This window comes from Aphelocoma coerulescens, chromosome 7 (genome assembly GCF_041296385.1).
Source record: "Aphelocoma coerulescens isolate FSJ_1873_10779 chromosome 7, UR_Acoe_1.0, whole genome shotgun sequence".
Taxonomy (NCBI): Eukaryota; Metazoa; Chordata; class Aves; order Passeriformes; family Corvidae; genus Aphelocoma; species Aphelocoma coerulescens.
The window spans coordinates 23332358-23352941 of NC_091021.1; the positions used below are offsets into that span (position 1 = coordinate 23332358).

The 20584-nt window shown below is 37.5% G+C and overlaps 1 protein-coding gene across 1 annotated transcript in view; it reads left to right on the plus strand.

The window, feature by feature from the left end:
* The window catches only part of LY75 (lymphocyte antigen 75), a 44330-nt gene extending 24428 nt beyond the window's left edge, over window positions 1–19902 (plus strand). Inside the window, exons 20-35 of the mRNA XM_069020841.1 lie at window positions 195–271; window positions 1377–1513; window positions 2507–2612; window positions 4537–4697; window positions 5051–5180; window positions 7557–7783; window positions 9501–9669; window positions 10839–11000; window positions 11915–12037; window positions 12467–12661; window positions 13023–13243; window positions 14343–14517; window positions 15015–15182; window positions 16309–16431; window positions 16882–17049; window positions 18022–19902. Of these exons, the coding sequence (XP_068876942.1) occupies window positions 195–271; window positions 1377–1513; window positions 2507–2612; window positions 4537–4697; window positions 5051–5180; window positions 7557–7783; window positions 9501–9669; window positions 10839–11000; window positions 11915–12037; window positions 12467–12661; window positions 13023–13243; window positions 14343–14517; window positions 15015–15182; window positions 16309–16431; window positions 16882–17049; window positions 18022–18206 (2527 nt within the window). The 3' untranslated portion in view covers window positions 18207–19902. The remainder of the gene's footprint in view (window positions 1–194; window positions 272–1376; window positions 1514–2506; window positions 2613–4536; window positions 4698–5050; window positions 5181–7556; window positions 7784–9500; window positions 9670–10838; window positions 11001–11914; window positions 12038–12466; window positions 12662–13022; window positions 13244–14342; window positions 14518–15014; window positions 15183–16308; window positions 16432–16881; window positions 17050–18021) is intronic.
* The last annotated feature ends 682 nt before the right edge of the window (window positions 19903–20584 follow it).

Here is a 20584-nt window from a genome sequence, read left to right on the forward strand (position 1 = left end):
TCTCAACTCAGTTAATTTGGGCATGGTACATAAGTACTGAACCTACCACATATTTATTCCTAGCCTAGTTTTTGTAGGGCATCTAGAAACAGTTAATAGTCCAAATTTTTGTTTTCACTGGTACTGTAGCTATCAGACTTTCTCTGTGAAGGTCACATTTGATTGGAGATTAACTCTGAAATATTTATATCCAGTTTACAGTTATTTCCACGCTTCCATGATAGATTGCTGAGAGATTGCTGGTATATTTCCAGAAAGAACTGGTATAGAGGTAAGGCTAGTTTTGTTTTTTCACCCCCTCTGTCTTTGTTGCGTTTACTTGAAAAGAAAAAAAGAAGTAATTCCTGTTCTACCCAAACTCTTCTATTGAATGCAAATTGATACTGAATTAGTAGTGGATGGCTTCTTCATGATAATCTGATTGACTGTTGAATCATTTATTACTTCCTCATGGTAGAAGTCATGGTAATATTTCTTAATGACCAGAGGCAAACCTGAACTCAAACGACAAATTTTTATGATTGATAGATTGACACTCCTTTTGCAACAGAAATTAATTAGGTGGAATCTGGTTTTGGTGGCTACCTTTCTGTGTTTATGCTACATGTTCTGAGCTCTGGAGTTTGTCTGAGTGTTGTTAGTTAGAGAGGTTGACTCTATACTTGCAACCATGTATACATCTGGAGACACAAATTCCATTAACTATTAGAGTCATATTGTGAGAAATACATAAAGTAATGAAAAAGCCACCTGGTGGTACTGGAAGCTTATTATTTCCTTTTTTCAATGCTGTTTTATGTCAAGGAAAATGTATAATCTCCAGAGAACAAGAAGCTCTTCCTGCCTTCTACCATTTCCATGTAAAGCATGTCTTCCCCATTATTCAGTTGTTTGCTGCTGAACTGTTTTCATCTCTGTTAGCCAAAAATTGCTCTTGACTAGGAAGTCAGTCCATTCATGACTAAAGGAGTCATGTAAAGCAGTGCAGAGCAGATGCTCTCCATGTAGATGTTAAAGGATTGTTTTTGGCTTTTTTTGACATTTAGGCACACCCCCTTTGCCAGAATATGAGATTAGTCCTCATACACAAAATCTTTTTTCATTATTTTTCTGTTTTCAAGTTGTGTCTGCCTGTATGAGGTGTTAATACTGGAAGTAAGAATGAGACTCTGGATCTTTACTGTCTGATAAAATGATTTATGCTTGTCTTTTGCTCTACTGCTATTTTTAATGCTTTAAATTGCATGGTAGTTCACTGTGGTGGCACCAAAAATTATTTCCCTTCAAACTGGTCTTTGTCATGTCATAAAGTATGGATAGTGAATGGAGTGTCATAGGCATTGCCATAACTGTTTTTAAAACTTCTATTTCTGCAGACTACCCAGTTAACTGTAATGTGAAACTGCCCTTCATCTGTGAAAAAAATAATGCCTCCTTACTAGAGAAACATGATCCCAGTTACCGCCCAGTCAGAGGAGGTTGCCCTAAAGGCTGGCATCAGTTCCGGAATAAGGTACAACGATAATACAGATTCGTCATCCTTGCCTGTTCTTCGTAGTCCAGTAAGGTAGAATGCCTTTCTAAAAGAAAGGAGGAGGTAGTAGCCCCTCTGTTGAGGGAATAGACTAGAAAGGGGCTTTTGAAAACTAAGTGCAGTGATTAAAATAATCTCCTCCCCTTTTGTCCCTTATTCAGGATTGATGGTTTCTTAAATTCAGAGCATTCATTTTCAGGTTTTTTTGCTTTCCCATCACCACATGTTTAGGTCCAAGAACATTGGTTGTATTGCCTAATCTTGGGCTTCAAATGAAGAAAAGGATTAGAAAGTGAGAGGATGAGGTTTCTGTGGCAGAAGCATGTTGTTTCTCTTCTGGAGTAATCACAGGCAGGCAGCAAGTTGGCAGACACTGTTTCCTAAGTTACCTTAAGGATTTAACTCACTTAAGACTTAGTGAGCAGCTTTTAAGAATTAACCAGCCAGGTCAGAATCCATAGTATAGTGTATTTCAGTACTACATTTCAAGGCAGTCATCTAAAGAGTTAGTGAGGCTCATTCCTGTTGTTTGGTGCACCATTATTCTGTACAAGTGTATCAGCTCTGCACATTACATTGTGCCAAGGTTTGCAAATTTACTTCATTGCAGAGTAGACCTTGTAGTTGCCGTGTAGTTTTTCCCCAAAGGTAACTCATTACAAATTCCTGGCTGGCACTCTCTGACTGTAGAGTTTGTGTGTGAGTTCTCATTCCTAAAATGATTCTGATGTAGCAAATAAAAATTACTGAATATGAATGAGGAGTTAGTCAGTGGGATCATTTTATATTTAGCTACTCTGCTGAACCTAATAAATGCTTGCAGCTAATATCAGGTTCCTTGCTTTCTGCAAAAAATATTTATGTGTTATTACAGGAAATGAGAAGTGAGTTTTTAGGGTTGGTTTACATATTGATTTATGTCTTAGGCAGAATGGTATGATGAAAATTATTTTCATTATGTTTATTTTGCAGTGTTTTCTGAAGATGAAACCCGAACATTTAACATTTAGTGCAGCTAATGAAAAGTGTGTAACTTTTGGAGCCTCTCTTCCATCTATCTCAGATCAAGCTGACCAAGGTATGGTGGTGAACTGGGGGCACTTTAGTATGCAGCTTCTCTTCCAAATTCAGAATAGTTCTGCTTAAGAACTTGAGCATAAATCACTTGGTTATCCACAGGCATACTGGGAGCATTCCAAAAATACAGGACTGGTTAAAAATGTGTTATGTGTTGCTTGCATCACTGGAAACATAACATGGAAATGCAGTTAGGAGACATTTGAACCAGTTTGAAGAGCAGCTTTTCTGTATGATCTTAATCTGTTATAAAAAGAAAAAAGTTGCAAAACTGTTATAAAAACAAAAGTTGCATTAAGAGTTGAGCATAAAAGGGTCATCACCAAATGAAGAATTGTTTGGCTTTGCAAACTAAAACATAACTGAAACTGTAGACTTTGCACTGTGAAAAACCACCTTAGGAGCTGCTTCCAAGAGAAGTTCAGCTGTGTGTGTGGGATTGAGGTGGCAAACACAATGCCAGATGGGGCACAGGACCCTCTGTGTCTGTGTGTGCTGAGCAGCTTAATGTGGCAGTGTGTCCAAACTGCGAGCTCTTCAGGACACTGATGAGAGGATGTAAAGCAGGAGGACTGGAAAACAGAACTGTTTCACCTCTCTTAACAACTAAAGTCAATGAGAAAAATGCAGTGAGGAAGAAATGGGTTCACACTGGCTGCAAGTAATGTTCAGCAATAAACTGCTGAATGATATGGCTGAATTTGCAGCTGTGTTCTTGTGGATAATTAAGAGTTCTCTGAGGGTGTATCTGAAGTAGCTCAGTAGAATTCTGCAGTGCCCACAGTGCATATTTTCTTTATAAGCAAAAAACCTCTTGCCAAACAAAATAGGGTAGGTAGACTAGAGAAGTCTCTAGTGTACCTGCAGGCAGCAGCTTAATGGTATTTTTTTTTTTATTGCTGTTGTTGGGGAGGAATAGGGTTATACACAGGAATGTACATGTCTCAGGCCTGCATGTTTTTGTATGCATTTAAGGTTGGGAAGGCACAGCCATTCTGAAATGTTAAGAAGCAGAATCCCTTGTGTGATTTGGGTTGTTTGGAAGTGTTTGCTATTATGTCTTGTTTGTTTTTCTTTTCTCTGTGTAGTGGAGACCACCTATATGGAAAGAAGACACAGTCCTCTTAAAGTGCGCTTCTTTCTGTAGGCTGCCTCTACTCCTCCTGGTGGCATTAGGGGCTAGCTCTGACATGCAAATCTACAGTGGCTTTGTCTCCTTCAGAAAATAGGCTGTGGCTAGTCTGGCATGTGACCAATAGTTAAAACATGTCAGCAGTAGCTAATTAGATAGCTTCAATTTGTCTTCTTAAACTAGTCAAGTTTAGTGAATACCTTTGGTGCCTGGGGGATTACGAAAGCCCATTGTTTCTTGCCAGAATGCTCCCTAAGAGGGGTCTGATTTAAGGTTTGCCTGGCTGAATTTTTTTTCCACTAAATCTCATTTTCTTTCACATGTCCTGCTTTCTCTGATGGTGGGGTGGACAAACTCTGCCAGAATCCAAAAAATGTTCTGATTTATGGTTTGTAAGAGAGAAAGATGGGAGATAAGACTCCGTCCATCAATTCAGAAAGGGCAGCAAGACAGTAGAAGTTCTTGCAGGCTTGTGGAAAAGCAGCTTCTTAAATTTGTATGTAAGTAAAAGACTCCAAATTATGGGCAAAGGAACAGGTTAAATCCACTGTCTTCTCCTCAGCTCAGAATTTGAAGGACAAGTACCAATAGCCTGCTTCTTTCAGATAAAATCAATATGAAAGGTGTTATCATGGAAGGAAGGGATTATAAGCATTTGGAAATCATGAAGGGCTGGAAAAATTAAATTAATAGAAACGGGGATAGCATTGTCTTACTTAAGTGAAGTATTCTTTCAGATGTTTAGTGTTGTTTTTCTAACCACAATATGTACATTTACTGTTCTGTCCAACAGATTATATAACATCCTTGCTTCCTGGCCTGCCAAAAGATATTTGGATTGGTTTACAGTTCCTGTTCAGTACAAGGGAAAACAAATGGATAGATGAGAGTAGACTGTTGTATAGTAACTTTCACCCACTCCTGACAGGAAGATTAAGGAAAATTCCACTGGATGTAAGTTCTGACTTTTGACTTCTCATGCCTATTGAGTAATGAAATTTGGAACCCCCATGCAACAGACCAAATCCCCCATTTAGTCATTTTAATTGGCCAACAGGGTGGCTGATAGTACTGGTGTTCTGTTTACCTTTACTTACAGCTTCTGAAATGTATTTAGCTTAGGAAAACTTTCTGAGTCCAGGCACCTGGTAGTGTTTGTAAAACAGGTAATCTGTATTGCACCACTCCTTTGAAACTTCTTAAACAAGTTCAGACAGCTGGGGTTCTTCTAGACACCTATTACTTCACCTCTACACAAGTATGTTTATACCTTATTTGAGTCTGATAAGGATATTTCTGTTTCTCAGCTTTTTGATGAAGAATTTAACAATCAGTGCGGTGTAATCCTCAATGATCCCAAATCACAATATGTTGGAACATGGAATTTCACTGCTTGTGCTGACAGGCATTTCTTGGGTATATGCCAGCGGTCTGTAGGTAAGTCTGAAGAGTCAAAACAAATTGCAAAAACAAATTGCAGCCAGAGTTTAAATTTAAGGTGCATGTGCCAGGAGACTTTAATGCATGTAAATTATTTCACTTGAAGACCAAGATTCTTGTAGAGACTGAGCAGGTAAATTTTAGACAAGCAGAGTGTAGAGGGGGATCTGGGGCCTATTTTGTCAGCCATTCAGAATTTTCTCTATTGTTTTTCATAGGCCAGTTCAGGGAGAATCTATTTTCCTGAGAGACTTTGTGTGATTTCAGTGGAATTATCCTTCAGCAGACGGGTCTTTAATGTTCTGTGGGTATAGAGGTGATGTACACCACGGGATAGAACAAGTGACTCCTTTTTCCTTTTCAGAACTGTGGAAGTGAGAAGCCCTAGGAAGGAATCTCCCAATATTTATATCCTCCTTAAATATATCCTCTATCCTTTAGTTCTGTGAGAATATAAGGTATCATAGACTTTTAATGTTGAAATTGGTCTCTCCCCAGAGCAAACTTGAGAGTTGGTGTGAGTGGGATTTTTTAATCTGAACTAAAAATAATATTCAGATGTACCCATGTGGGTTGGCCAGTACCAATTACTGGAATAAGATCAAACACATATAGTTATTATGTGTATTTAATTACTGCTATGGGCTAATGTTCAGCATACCCACTTCTGAGTAGGTTCCTTTATATAAATAATCCTTTTAAGTCATGAACATGCTATCTTCTAAAAAAAAAATCAAACACAAAGAAACTTAGGTGTACAAAACGCCCAAGACTATGCCCACCTTCTTCATTCTCAAGTAGGCAGAGATTTCCACTTCCCACCCCCCCACCTCCATTTAACGTACAAAATCTTCTTTACTTCAGTGCCAAATATTTCAGAAATTCCAAGTGTTAAGATTAGAAGTCTGGATGAAAGAGATGTCATAAAAATGTGAAAAGGAGACTTTTATGAATCTAAGGTTGACAATGTATCTGTTTATATCAATATCTTAGTAGTCTGGAGTGACTAAATACTCAACATTTCTTTGCCACAGCTGTAGAAGGTGTAATGAGAAAGGTTTTTGGACTGACAGAGAATGTGTCTTGCTGTGGTCTGGTCTTAAACTGTTAGGTATCTAAGGATAGTTTGTGTTGGGAGGGACCTCAGCAGGTTGTAGGGACAGTTCTGAGAGACTCCAAGTTGTCTAGGGCCTTATAGGAAAAAAGATGATTCATGTTCATTGGAAATCTTGGCATGATTGTGATTTGCAGAATTTCTTGAGATGGTAATCATCAGCAATTATTTTTTCAGAAAGGAACACTTTACTTACTGCCTTGTATGCAATTTAGTACCTCTTGATGTGTGATGGCACCCTGGGCTCCATGGTTCTCTTCTGTAGCTGTTTACTAAGTGAAAGCATTTGGCAGCAGACAGAAATCACTTGAAACAATCTGTTTCAGCCTTTTCAGTTTTCTGATCTATTAAAAGCTGTAAATACCAAATTAATATTGTGTTTTTATCATCTTGTGTTTTGGAAAATGGCCCTGTCAGCCTATCAATCAGCCATTTATATACTGTTATTTATAGAGTGATGCCTCCCCCCCACCCCTTGCAAGCCTTTTTCTACTTCAAATATTTTAAATAGCAGGAGGGTTCTGCCTTTTGCAGAACGAATTAATTTTTGGTTGTATATTTTGGAGTTACCATTTGTACACTTTAACTTACCACCACAGGAATATTTGCACCTTCTATTAGCTGCAGTAGCCATGCATCACTGAGCTGTGTGCCTTCAGGTGTGGTGCTGCTAACTGTGATAATATTCCATGCTTACAGCACAAATAGTGAATTATATCCCTCCCTATGCAAGGTGGATTTTCTGCAATTAGTTAAGCGGAGGCAAAATCAGTTCTCGCTATATTCATGGATGGCAGTAAGGAGTTCTGGGACTGTGCTGTACCAAGAGCTGCATAGACAAGTTTTGTGGCCCATTAGATTTGCATAAGCATAAATCCATACCACAGAGATAAATGAGTCAAGTTTAGCTGCTTCTGTATTACAGCAGAGAGCACTTGCTCTCTCCCGTTTGTATATAATTAAAGTTATAGAATGTGTTTTTAATTCAATAATTTATTTAGCAGTTAGTTAAAAATAACATATCAAAAGGTGTGAACCTAAGTTGAAAATAATAATTATTTTTTAATATATGTTTTTCTATCTAAGGTATCAAAGATGTTTGCTTCCAACTGTAATTATCAGCACAATCTGCTATCTAAGATTTGTTTTTTTCCCAAGTGTAATCCAACAGGCTTTTTGATTGTTACAGAGACATTGGGAGTTTAAAATGCGTTACAGTATTTAACTACCTAATTACTGGATTTCTTTCTTATGTATAGAAACTGCTGATAACCAGACAGAGCAAGTCATTAATGAAACACTGAGCTATCAAAATGTTCAATACATGGTAATTCTGAAGAATTTGTCCTGGAATGATGCAATGGCTGCATGCATAAATAACAAGATGCAGCTGGTTAGCATCACAGATCAGTTCCAGCAGGCTTTTCTTGCTGTTCAGGCTGCTCTTCATAACTACCCACTCTGGATTGGACTCTTCAGCAGAGATGTAAGTTTTGTTTTTTCCTCACACTCTTGCTTAAGGTAATTTTTACAGTTGTGTGAAGCAAAACCTGAGTTAAAGAAATGCAATGACAAATTCATTTCTGGGCTAACTGTTTTCATTTAGGGATAACCATCTGGAGTGTCGCAAGATAAATGTTTTAAACCATCAGTTTTCCAAGTTACATAGTTCTTGAACTCCACTGGATGAATTGATGATGATAAAACTATTTTAAAAGACCATGAAGGGATATATTGTAGGGTATCTCTTTTGTTAACAAATGAGTAATTAGTGTTGCCATTTAATATCATCACCACTGTTTACAGTACCACCCTAGAAAGATGACCCAAAAACCTGTTTCAGAAGGGAGAAACTAGAAGTGGCAAATAAAATTCAAAACGAGTCATTGAATACTTGTGAAGATACATTTCTGAAGTTTAACTTAGATTCTGTTGTTACTTCATGTTATTTGTGCCCATGTTTTGAGTTTGAGGGAGGCATCTCTGAGACAGTGGGTTTTTCTTTCTCCCTGTGTTTTTTTTTGGTCAAAAAATGTTGAAATAATGCAGGAGGTGCTGCTTTTTATCTATAATAGCTGGAAGACCTCTCAAAAATCTTTATTGTGGATTGAGAGCTGTCTCAACTGTTAATGGAATGGCTTGGGCTTTCTGGCAGGGTTTATCTTTTTTTGTCAAGCACAGGACTCTGGAGATAACTGCAAGAAAAAAGTTAGAATTTTTTTAGAAGTGCCTTACCTACGAAGTTGGGTGGTACTCACTCAGCACTTTGGTGTTATGTTCTTCTAGTGTCAGTACTGGGCTACTGAATACTTCAGCAAAGTAGGGGAAAACAGAAATTACAGAAATTGGAGTATATATTTCATGGAGAAGATTTTTACGTTTTTAACGGAAACAACCATTTAATCTTAGTGAAGATGGGGAAACCAGACAATCTATTTTCCCTTCTCTTTTGATATTTTTAATCTGTAAATGACGATCAAATGATTCATTTTGGGTCATACAGCTCAGGCATGCACTGGCTCTTCACTATTGCAACACTTCATTATTTGGGCACAATTAAAATGTCACATGAAAGGAAATTATAATGCAGCTGATCAACAGAACTTGTTACTCCAGTGCTGAAATCAGACACAAAAGAAAGATACAAGACAAATTACACAACAGCAGGGAGGTCTTCCCAAAGACTTTCAAATATAAGATTTTTAAAGGATAGCATGCTGCTTGTATGTGGGTTTTTCCTTCCTGCATTCTCCAGGGCAGGAATACATCTGATGTATTAAATCAATTAAGTATTTAATAGATTACTTTCAACTCATTGTGGAGTAACTGAGACTGGACTTTCTTCTCAGTTATTACCAGTTTTCCAAGACCAAGAGATTACATCCACCATTGGCTTTGCAGATGCAAATGGTGCAATTTAGACATCCCTTTGCTAGGCCTTCTTCCGTAAGCACAGTAGTGAAACATCACCTTTGGATAATTTGCCATTCAGCTAATTTGTATTTTTGCAACTGCAAAACTTAAAATAACAAAGCTTGATATACTGTGAGCAGGAGATCAGATCATGAGGGCAGCGGAACACTTACAGTTCTCACCAGAAACACTGAAAATGTCTAGCCAGTGTAAATATATTATTCTGTCTTTTTCTGCCCCTTGCATTGTTTTACTATGTAAGCTCATGCCTGTTGCTTAAATAATGCTAGGGTGGAAAACATTATGGCTGGCTGGATGGGAAACATGTGAGTTTTAGTCGCTGGTCTGAGGATGATGAAGAAACAAGTGAAGAATGTGTGGTTTTGGATACTGATGGCTTCTGGAGAACTTCTGACTGTTCCTCTGAAAATCGAGGTGCTATTTGCTACGCATCAGAAAGTATGTATGCTACCATAATTTTTATAAAAAATGGCTTTTTTTTAAATTATGAAACATATTTGATTATTCCAGGTTGTACCTTCAAAATTACAACTTTTTAAAACTTCTATTTCCTCAGACAGTCTGATTTCTATGCCATGAAAAAATAGAAACTGGCTTCAAAAATGGGGGCATGCACATGTTGCTCTTAATCCAGTTGTTCCTTAGAAATCAATTCAGCATGGATGCATTGGGTCAGACAGTACCCTTATTGCCAACTGATTCTATCTTTGCAGTGTTTCTCTAAGATTCTTGCATACTAATCTCTCCCACTTGCACATAGGAGAAGATTAAGCTACCTCTGTACTATTTACATCTTAATATTGGGACCTCCTAAAATCTATTCAGACATGGAAGTCTTATACAGGGAGGAGGTACATGATTATAGGGAGAAGAAAGATAGAAGGTAGACACTGAACTGGAAATTAACATCATCTGAAGTTCACAAAACCCTTCTAACCCGTATAACAAGACAGGGATATAGTAGGATGTGGGTTTTTTTTTTTCAGGAAAATGTTGTGCTTGTTGTATATCCTTCAGAAAAAGATTTTTCTGAGAGATCATCACAGACTTCTTCCCTGTGAGACCATTATGATTTGTTATGGTTTTGTTTTTTGTCTGTGAGGGAACACAAGCCATTGTACATCCTGAGTCACAGTAAAGTGTGGCGTTATGATGCCATTAACTGCTTTGTGCTTACAATCCAAGTAACTGCAGGAAGCGTCCCTCTCACTCCTCAAGTGTTAGATAAAGCCATAGAACTGACATGTTACTAGCTGTGAAGTAGCCTATTTGTTACAGTGATCTGCCTTGTACAGGAGGCAAGACAAGCTTTTAATTGTTGGCCTACACTTAGTGCTTTTTTGTAGGGATTTATTTTTAAACCTATTAAAATAACTATGAAAACTTACAAGTATCTGTATTCTTTAGTAGAGCTTACTGCTGGTTTTGTTACTTAAAAAAAATCACCATCATGAGGAAACTGAAAGCAAAAATTCATTACACATTTAAAGGATGGCACTTACTTGTCTTACATGTTTTTAAGTGGTACCTGAAAGTGGTTTGTGGGGTGCCAGGTCAGGTGGTGTTATTAGTAATTCGTATACTGATGTTGTCTTGTCTTTTTTTAGAGAAGACTGAAAAAGAACAAGTTACACAAGTGAAGTGCCCACATAAGATTAAAAATACACCCTGGATATCATTTAGAAACAATTGTTACACTTTTGTGATAACAAAAAATAGATGGAGAGAACTGAAGTCTCATGAAGCTCATCATTTATGCAGGAATATGAGTAAGTACTTTGTCATACTGCAGGTATTCATGGACTTGAATCAGCTTGAGGCAGATGAGTGTTAGATCTGAGTCACTGTCTTACAATGACAGACAGCAGAGTGAATGTTGAGAAAGGCTGTAGCAGTAATGCAGTAGTGTTGCACTGCCTGATCCTGTTTGCCCTTGCACTACTCTGATAAAAAGTGCCAGAGCACAGATAGGAGAGTTGAAGAAAGAGGTGGCTTTGCACTGCTGAACTCTGACATCTCTGAAAAATTGGAAGGTTTTTGTGTTTGGTTGGAGTTTTTGTTATAATATGCTAATTTTAAGTAGTTTGGGTAATTGTTATCCCCTTGGCAACATTTACTTCATGGTTTCCTGCTGCCCACAGCTTTGCTGTGTGGAACACTTAGGTGAACAAAATAAATAGACTGAAAAGCACATGGACGTTTTCTCTTCATCCTGAATAAATTAAAACCTTAGGAACAGCTTTCGTCTCTTAAACCTCCAGACATTCATTTTTGCAAAAACTGTTTTTATTTTTTTGTGAATGGCTTTCAGTTCAGTCTTTCTCTTAATACTGTTTCTTTACTAGGGCAGCTCAAGCAAATATGTTCAAGTGAAAGTTTACTGATATTTTTGTGTTCTGTGCAGAGAATTTTTATTACATACAACTTGAAGTGACAGTAGGACCCACAAATATCTCTGGAGCTGAAATCTTACACTTATCCAAAAAGCCAGAGATAGTACCATTGATAATACATTTGAAAATTGTTTTTGCAGTGTTCAATTAGTTATTAAGTTATAAAGATCTGGCCCTAACACACTGTTGACCTATCTGTAATAATTGTTAACAGTAATAGAAAAAAATTTATTTCTTTTGTAACTGAAAGGTCAATTTGTAAGAAAGTAATGTAAAAAAATTTTCAACAGACCCCGAAGCATTTGTTCTGAGTGTTCGAGATGAAGAGGAGAATAACTTTGTTACTGAGCAGCTTCATTCATTCAGCGGTCTGGCTCTGTGGGTCTGGCTGGGTGTGATTTATGATGACAGTGGTAAGATTTAAGGGTTTGGGTTTTTCCTTATTAACTGGATTGGAGACAAAATCTGCAGGATTAAGTGCATGTTTCTTCCATGTTTCAGTTTATAACTAAAGTCAAAGTGAATGCAAATCTGTAACAATGATTTATATTTATCTTCTAGAAGAAAATAACCTGACATGCTCTCTATTTGAGTGATAATTAGATCCAATATGTTCTGTTTAGTCAAAATTTGATTTCCCTGGAAAGCAGGACTTAGCATTACTCATCCTGGCCACTTTTAACATATTTAGCGTTGGATGTGGAATTGATTTAGAGTAACTTACGGTATCACAGCATTTTTTCTAAAGCGAATATCTGTTAATATCATTAATATATTCAAACTTAAATGGTATTTGTAGACATAATGCCAGTGTTTTAATAAATATGCAATGTTTTCCACAGATAATGTTCTCAAGTGGTATGATGAAACTCATCTGACTTACAATAACTGGAGGCTGGGAAGACCTATCATAAAGAAGAACAGCTTTTTTGCTGGTGTAAATCTTGATGGGTTTTGGGATATTTATAATTATTCTCAAAGTTGGCATGCTAATCACTACAACATGTACAGTATTCTCGCCTGTAAAATTGAAAGGGGTGAGTAGTATTGGAGTGTTGGATGAGGGTCATGATTTAAATCATGGTTCCTGCTGAATGAGGATTTGGTTTTGCTCCTAGTGAAACACATGGCACAGCTGTCATGAGCATCTGGGGTCATCAGGTCAGTCTGCATCACTGCTGTAATACTCTGATCAGGAGAAATGTTTGCTGTGCTCCTCCAGCAACTGCTGAACTCAGTGTTAAAAGTAGCAAAAGTAAACTTACTTGATATAAGTGGCTTGTACTGAGCACTTTAATGCTTGGGTTACACTGGTATAGATCGATTTCAAAGCTTTTTGTGTTTTCCTAGTAATGTGAAAGAAATGCACACAATTTATCATCTTATTCTTTGAAATAGGACACCAACAGCACAAGCCTCCATTGCCTGAGACTATTCCACATGGAAACAGAACATACAGGATCCTTCAGAAAAAATTAACGTGGTATGAGGCACTGAGATCATGCAAACAAAATAACAGTGATTTAGCAAGTGTACACAGTGAATCAGAACAGTTATTTCTAGAAGATGTTGTCAAACAGGATGGTTATCCTCTGTGGCTTGGGTTGTCAATTCATGATGTAAGTATACACTGTTGGGGATTTTAGTAACAGATCTGTAAATAATATTTTGGACAAAATATGAAATATTTTCTGATTTTTCTTCCAGTTCATTAGAATCTCTTTTCCATGTAGTATATTTTCAACCCTGTGTAACATGTTAGTATTAAATTTTGGTGAATGTTGGCACACTAAGGTATTTCTTCCTAATACCTAACAGTTTAAAATAACAGCGTTCCCTCATCATTCCTTGCAGCACAAGGAAGCGTGATTTGCAGTGCTACCCCTAGAGGCTTCAGACTTCATGGCCCTCTGTAGAATGAGATTTCATTAGCAAATAGAGACAGACATGGCTGTGTGGAACCTGCTTAGCTGAGGTCAGGACTGGCTCTCCAGAGCAGTTCAGGAACTGGCTCTCAGTAAGTTAAGTGTCCATTCTCCCAGGAAACACAACAGCAAGAGGCAGCTGCAGTTCTTCTTCCTTCTCTGTCTGCTTTACTGTGGAGCCAAAAGCCTGTGGCCCCTGACCCTGCTTCCCTCACTAATTGCCAGACCAAGTCACAGTTGGCAGGAATACCCCTCTGCAGAGGTGTGTCATTTCTATGCATACCTGTGCTACCTCTGCCTGTGCTGTGACAGAATGGGTCCCTCACAACTGACTTCTCATTGTCAGGGGTTTCCAGGAATGTATCTGAAGTAGGAGCTAGCACTGCAAACCATCCCTGAGCTGCCCAGTTTTACTCACTGAGGCCATCTCAACAGTTCAGCAGTTTGCACCGTATCCACTAATGTTCATAGCAGGCAAGGCAGATTGCTTAAATGAAACAGCAGGGTGGAACTAAGTAAAAGGCTCCCCACAGGATAAAACAGGCACGTTGCAGGTTTAAACTTGTGAACATGCTGTACTTTATCAGTTCCCACAAATAATAGAAATTTCTATGTTAAGGAAATGCAAACTATGTTGTACGTTTATTTACTGTGAATTTAGATGAGACCACCTGCTCTTCAATTTATCACTCTACAAGGGACAAATATTGCTGCATGACTTAATTCAGGACAGATGAGATTTAAAGCATAGTCATATGTGGTTTAAAAGTTGTGGGTTTTTTTCTTTAATTAGGGAAGTAAAGCTAATTTTGAATGGTCAGACGGAAGTGACTTTGACTACTATCCCTGGGAATTAGAAAATTCAAATACTACTGAGAACTGTGTTCTGTTGGATACTAAAGGATTTTGGAACCGTACAAAGTGTACAAATGTTGCTGAAGGTGCCATTTGCTATAGTCCTCCAAACAGTAAGTGTTATTTTTAAGGTTTTGTGAAGTTGTCTGTACATATTGCATTTATAAGTAGAAATGAAAGTTGAAATACTGCACATGATTCCCTTTTTAAGAAGAGTTTTCTATCAGGAATGATAAAACACTTTTTAATACTTCAGGGAGATAAATTCTCATCATTCCAGTGGTGAAAATCTAAATCAAATCCAGTTACTTCTTGATCACCTGTGATATGAAGATCACATGTATGTATCGTTTCTAAATCAAAATATATATACAACAAATGTCAAAATCCATAAAAAAGCAATAAAAAATGGTTCCCAAGCCTTTGGGATTTGTCTTATGCTCATTTTCAAATAAATTCATCCATGACACAGTACGAAGGAATGTAAGATAATTGAATAGCGGTTGTTGGTAGTAGTAGTAGGCCTTGTTAATACTTACTGTCCTGTTATTCCAGAGACTGTGCACAAACTGCTGCAGCAGAAATACCATCAATTTCTTTGTCTTTGCAGAGAGAAAATTGGAGCCAAAGCAAGCGAGCAGAGCCTCTGGATGCCCTCAGAGCAGTGGCTCCCTGCAGTGGGAACAGTACAGGGATCACTGTTACGCTTTTGACATGGCTTTCTACAATTTTTCTGTGTATAACGTAGAAGAGGCTAAGAGAATCTGCCAGAAGCTGAGTAGGTTTGGACTCATCACATAACTTGTAATAAGTCCCCTATTTGAGAAGAAATAAAACCTGACAACCTAAGAACTTACACTGGTTATACTTCAACTTTGCCATTTTTATGCTCCTTTAGTTTAGGAAAGGCAATACCAGGCTTTATCTTGGAACATCTGATGAAAATTCTTAATAAAATAGTGCAACACACTACAGATTGTTTAGCACACTGGCACTGGCAGATAAAGTGCAGGTAGTCAGCTGTAGAAGATTGAGGAATTTAATGCTTACAGTTTGGAGGAAAACACTTCATCAGCATGCAGAGTTAGTGCTGTTGGCAGGGCTTCCTTCTTATATCTGCTGTAGCTGCTTGCTAATAGGGAGCTTGCTAACCTATCAAATGGTTCAAAGCATGTATGTTATAGATATTAAAGCACATAAAAAACCTAATTTCATGTCAAATTAAAGGATTTTCTCTCTGCTGAGCTACATGGGGAATTGTGTTGCAGAAACAATGTTAAGCAGTTTCACGTACAGAAGTTTTAATCACCCTAACATAGAAGTTAGTGACTGTCATAACTTTTTTTAATGGAATTATCTTGCGATTGGACTCACTATTTAGGATCTAAATAACCCAGTCCTAGGTGCAGTTTTCTATCGAGTCCAACTTGGTCTGGTAATTGAAAGAGAAAGCATCTGGCTTTGCAGAGGATGGATACACTCTTAAGCATGCCTCTCTAGCATATGCTTTCCTCCCTCTTACTCCTTAATTGCTGTACATAAAACCCTGAGGCACAGTGAGAGGAATGATTTAGAAATTAACTTGATTCAGCAAAATGCTGAGCTTTTGTTCTGTATTTTTGAAAACCTATTACATGGGCAATACTAGTAATTCTCAACAGGCATATCTCTTAGTATCTTCCATGTAGGTAGTCTGCAGCTGCAGTAAATTTACTCCCATTTTATTTTGTATAACCTGCTAGAATAACCAGTGATCTGAAGGTTGTTCTAAGCTAATTTTACAAAAGCTTATCAGAGCAGGAAATCCTTTCCCACAGTAATTGTTCCCACAGAAAACTCAAGTGTACCAGCACCATGAAAAACCTCATAGGTTGCAATTCTGACTGGTTTCCTCTGCCCCATAGATCCTTCAGCAACCCTTCTGACTATAGTGGATGCTGAAGAAAATGCATTTGTGAGCACACACATAAAGGAACATGATCTCATCACCAAGAACGTATGGCTTGGCCTGGATCAGAGCTTTAAGGGTGAGAATTAGCAACAATGTATGAGCATGAATGTTTCATATTGTAAATATAAATGCATAAATCCTCAAATAAAAACAGTTCTGTAGTGTTGGTGGCCTACAGTAACTTCTACTTGAGGTTGGAATCCCTCATTTAACATTTTAAAGCATTTCGGACTTCATTGTAGTTAAGTCTCTTCCTGTTGCACACTTAGGGTAATCAGGAGTCTCTGAAATTAATTTTTCCTACTGCTGTTATTGCTGCCTAATGTTCAATGCCAGTGCATCAATTGCTAAAGGTCTAGAGAAGAGGGGTAGCTAAAAGTTGTGTGTTTGTATCTACTGCTTTTAATATATGGGATGGATAGTCAGCCCTTTTCCTTTTAGCAATGTGAAGAAATCAATAAATTGTGAATGACATTGTGTAACATTACAGGATGTTTTGGTGATCTAGACTGGTTTTTTTCAACAGGTCATTCCCTGAACTGGCTGGATGGCTCATCAGTTAATTATGTCAACTGGGAGAATAAAACTGCAGCAGCCAATGAAAAGTGTAGTGTTATCCTGTCCACAACTGGCAAATGGTCCAAGGTTGACTGTGCACATAGCCGAAGCAGAGTGGTTTGTAAAGCTCCTTTAGGTATGAAAACATTGATTTTAGCAGAGACTTAATTTTGTAGAGACTGTTTTCAGGAATTTCTAGTTTGTTGGATAAAGTCTGTATTGAAATAATGGAAGTGCAATTCACAAAAGAACCCATCAAGTATCTCTGCCTAAGCAAGAGTCTTCTGTTGTTGTTTAGCCATAAAATTGCATTCAGAGACAAATGGTCTAGGAATTTACTTCTCCTGGCTCTCACTGTCTGCTCATTGGGTAAGGAAAAGAACTGAAATGTCTACTTACAAGAGAGTGTAGAGTAGTTGCTATTGCGTCTTACCACATGGTATCTGTCATGGGTGAGTTTGTGTAGGTGGAGTCAGAAAGAGTTCTGCTTGTAAGAGATGCTGAGTGAGCAGGTACTGCAGAATATGTTTTCAGTCTTGGGGAGGCTTCTGGAAATGTCACCCCATAGCTCCAGAAAGAGACTCAGGCCTTTACTCCCTCATACTTGGCTTTGTACAGGAAAGCAAGCAGTTACCTGAGAAGCAGTGGAATCTTTTCTGATTTTGTATACATTTTCACTGAAGTGGAAATGCAGGAATAGATAAAACTTTGTGCCACTAAGGAAGACCTCAACAAGATCTTTTCAGTCTGAAGGGAGTATAATTACCTTCCATTCCAAGAGCCCAGATCTCACAAGATTTATGAAGTATACAAACCTCTAAATGAGTGCAGCATTTACAAGTAGTTTCTTTTGAACTCCAGAGGTTCCTTCCAACCTAAATATTAGTAAATTAACAACAGAATGATCAAAAATAAGCTAATGCATTCCTGTGAATGAGCATCTAACTTAACCATGTGATGAAGCAAAGACTACTAATATGAAGCATTTTGCCTTGACCTGAGCTAGCTGTGCAGTATTAGCATGTGGCTACCTAAGCATAAATCCCATGACAAAATATTCTTGCCAAAACTCTTAAATAATAACTGTTTGGTTTTTGTTCTGTTTCAGGTTCTAATCATACTGGTGTGGCTATAGCATTTGCCCTGCTAATTATCTTGGTTTTAATTGCTGGACTGGTATGGTACCTCTACAAAAAGAAGCGTCTTCACTGGAGTGCCTTCTCTTCCGTACGCTATCAAAGAGGGATGAATGATGATGAAACTGATGATATGTTCACAAAAGACAGCTATTGAAAAACTTTCTTCTGATCAACTTAAGCATGAACTTCACTGTGTGAAGCCATAAGAAATGAGCTACTAGATATGTTATTACTTCTTTTTGGAAAAGTAACAAGGTTATTAATTGGGGCTAAAATGAGTTTGTTTATATACAAGTGCAATTTTTATTAAATTTTAAGGTAATTCTTTACATTTGGCATCAGCCTTTGAAGATGCAAGGTGTTCAGAGATCTGTTGTATTTTTTAATTTATAGTATTATATTTCTTTACTGGAATTTTTGATGGAACAAATTAATGCCAGCAGTACTTCATGCAACATCACTTTAATGAATTCACTTAAAATATACTTTTCCCAATACTCTTATTTATACTAGGATTAAATGCCTCATTTTATAGTTACCTGTCTCTAACTTTATAGGTGAAATATGTCATCTGTCCAAGAAACAAGATATAGAGAATATGTCTAAGGAAAGACTGAGAATATATGGTAAACAAACTTGTGTACATAAATGCTAAAAATACTTGAGTATTTTGCATAAAACTTAAACTTGATTTTTGTATGTGATGTGTCACTGTAGCCTTTCCTATGCACTCCAAAGAAAGCTATAAAAGGGAGAAAGGGAAGATGGAGTTGTATATATTAATTACTCAATGATTTGATCAATTAATGTTTTGAAAAAGTCTTTTGACTTTTTTAAATGCACAGTACAAAGAGCAGGTGAATTTACTTTTATGAAGGAGGATATGCCAAAGACCAAATCCATTCTGCATGTGGTGGTGGTGTGAGGTGGTAAATAGGAATACGGTGGCCGGATGTGCTGAGAAGAGTACTACTGATTTCTCTGAAGCAGCAGAGCAAGGTCACAATGTTCAACTGCCTTCTTTTCCTGCAGTTTACTTACGTTGATGGCACTTTTCTTTGTTCCTGTTTGCACTATTTTGGTAAGCAAGTGTTTATCAGTTGTGTTGAGAAGTAGAGAATTCCTTGTAGATACCACTTTGAGCCTGTTAAAAGAGCAGCCTGAAGGGGCACGGTAAAGGAGCCATTGTGGTAGCTTGCTGATCAAAGAAGTAAGCACTTTTGTTGTTTGTTTGGTACTTTGGGCACAATTGTGAACATTTGCTTTCCTGAGGTAATTTGTAGAAAATGCAGTTATGATGAAAATAATACTCATCCTTTAACTTACCTGGTATGAGAAGTGTTTGAAACGTTGCAAAGTCTGGTTCCTGATGTCTTCTGGTTTAGCTTATATGCCGAAGTGCTTTGCCAAATGACTTCTAACTTAATGGACTAAAAAGATGTTGGTTATTGTCTTTTTCTAACTACAGTAATAAGTGGGGAAAAATATTTACGAGTTCCCACGTTTTGAGATTTATAGTTTTTTAGATGTTTATACTTTGAGCATTTTTAGGTGTGAATCTGAAATGGAAAGTGGCAATTCGTAGTAAAATCCTAATTCAACACAAAAGGATATATGCTCTTTATTAAAAATTGTGTATTTTATTCTTATAAGTGATGTAAATAATTTTTTCAGGCCCCATTTCTCATGTTTGTTTCATCACACCCAAGTTGTCTAATCACTGGTAATTCTTTTTTTGCGTAAGCACAACGGCCTTAGTGCAGGTTGAATAACCCACTTCATTTGAAATACACAGGAAGATTATTTGGCAGTATTGTTATTGAAAAAATAAAGTTAAATAAAACACTGAACTGCTTACACTGGTTTTATTTCCATGGAAGCAGTTATCAGAGTTAAGGTATGGCTCAGTAATCACTGAATTAAAAAGCACATAGCACAGGGGCTGTGATCAGAATTAAAGCCAGTAAATGTGTGTTACCACAGTCAGAAAAATTTAGAGGTAACATGTATCTTCGGTGTATTTAAAAAGAGTGCTGGTAACTTTCTTTTTGCACTTGAAAACTTAGTTATACCTGGCTTTTATCAAGCTGCTTCAGGCTTACACAGTCAGGGAACATTCCTCTGTGCCTTTTTGTTCTAATTAGGGTGTAGTTCATTAGCACCTCGAGGCCCAAATTAAGGCAGTGTATAAAGGCTCCCTACATAACACCTCTTAAAATATAGGCAGAGTTAAACTATTTCCAGCCAAGTAACACTTGCAATTAAAGCATGAGATAGATGTATTCATTTTAAGTGATGTCTGAACTCTGAATGCCAGATAGCCAAAATCTCTGACTGCTGGTCAAAGGGCAGTGTTATTTTTAGCTCCAGTAATGGCTTGCTGGGAGAAACATCCTATTGTGCAAGATGACTAACGAGGTTGTCTGCTTCAAAACGTTAATCTTAAAACTGTGAAGATGATGCAGGGGGAAATGGCAGCAGAGAAGTGCTTTCCCAGGTCCCAGAGCAATGGAGTTGAGAAAGCATCCTAAA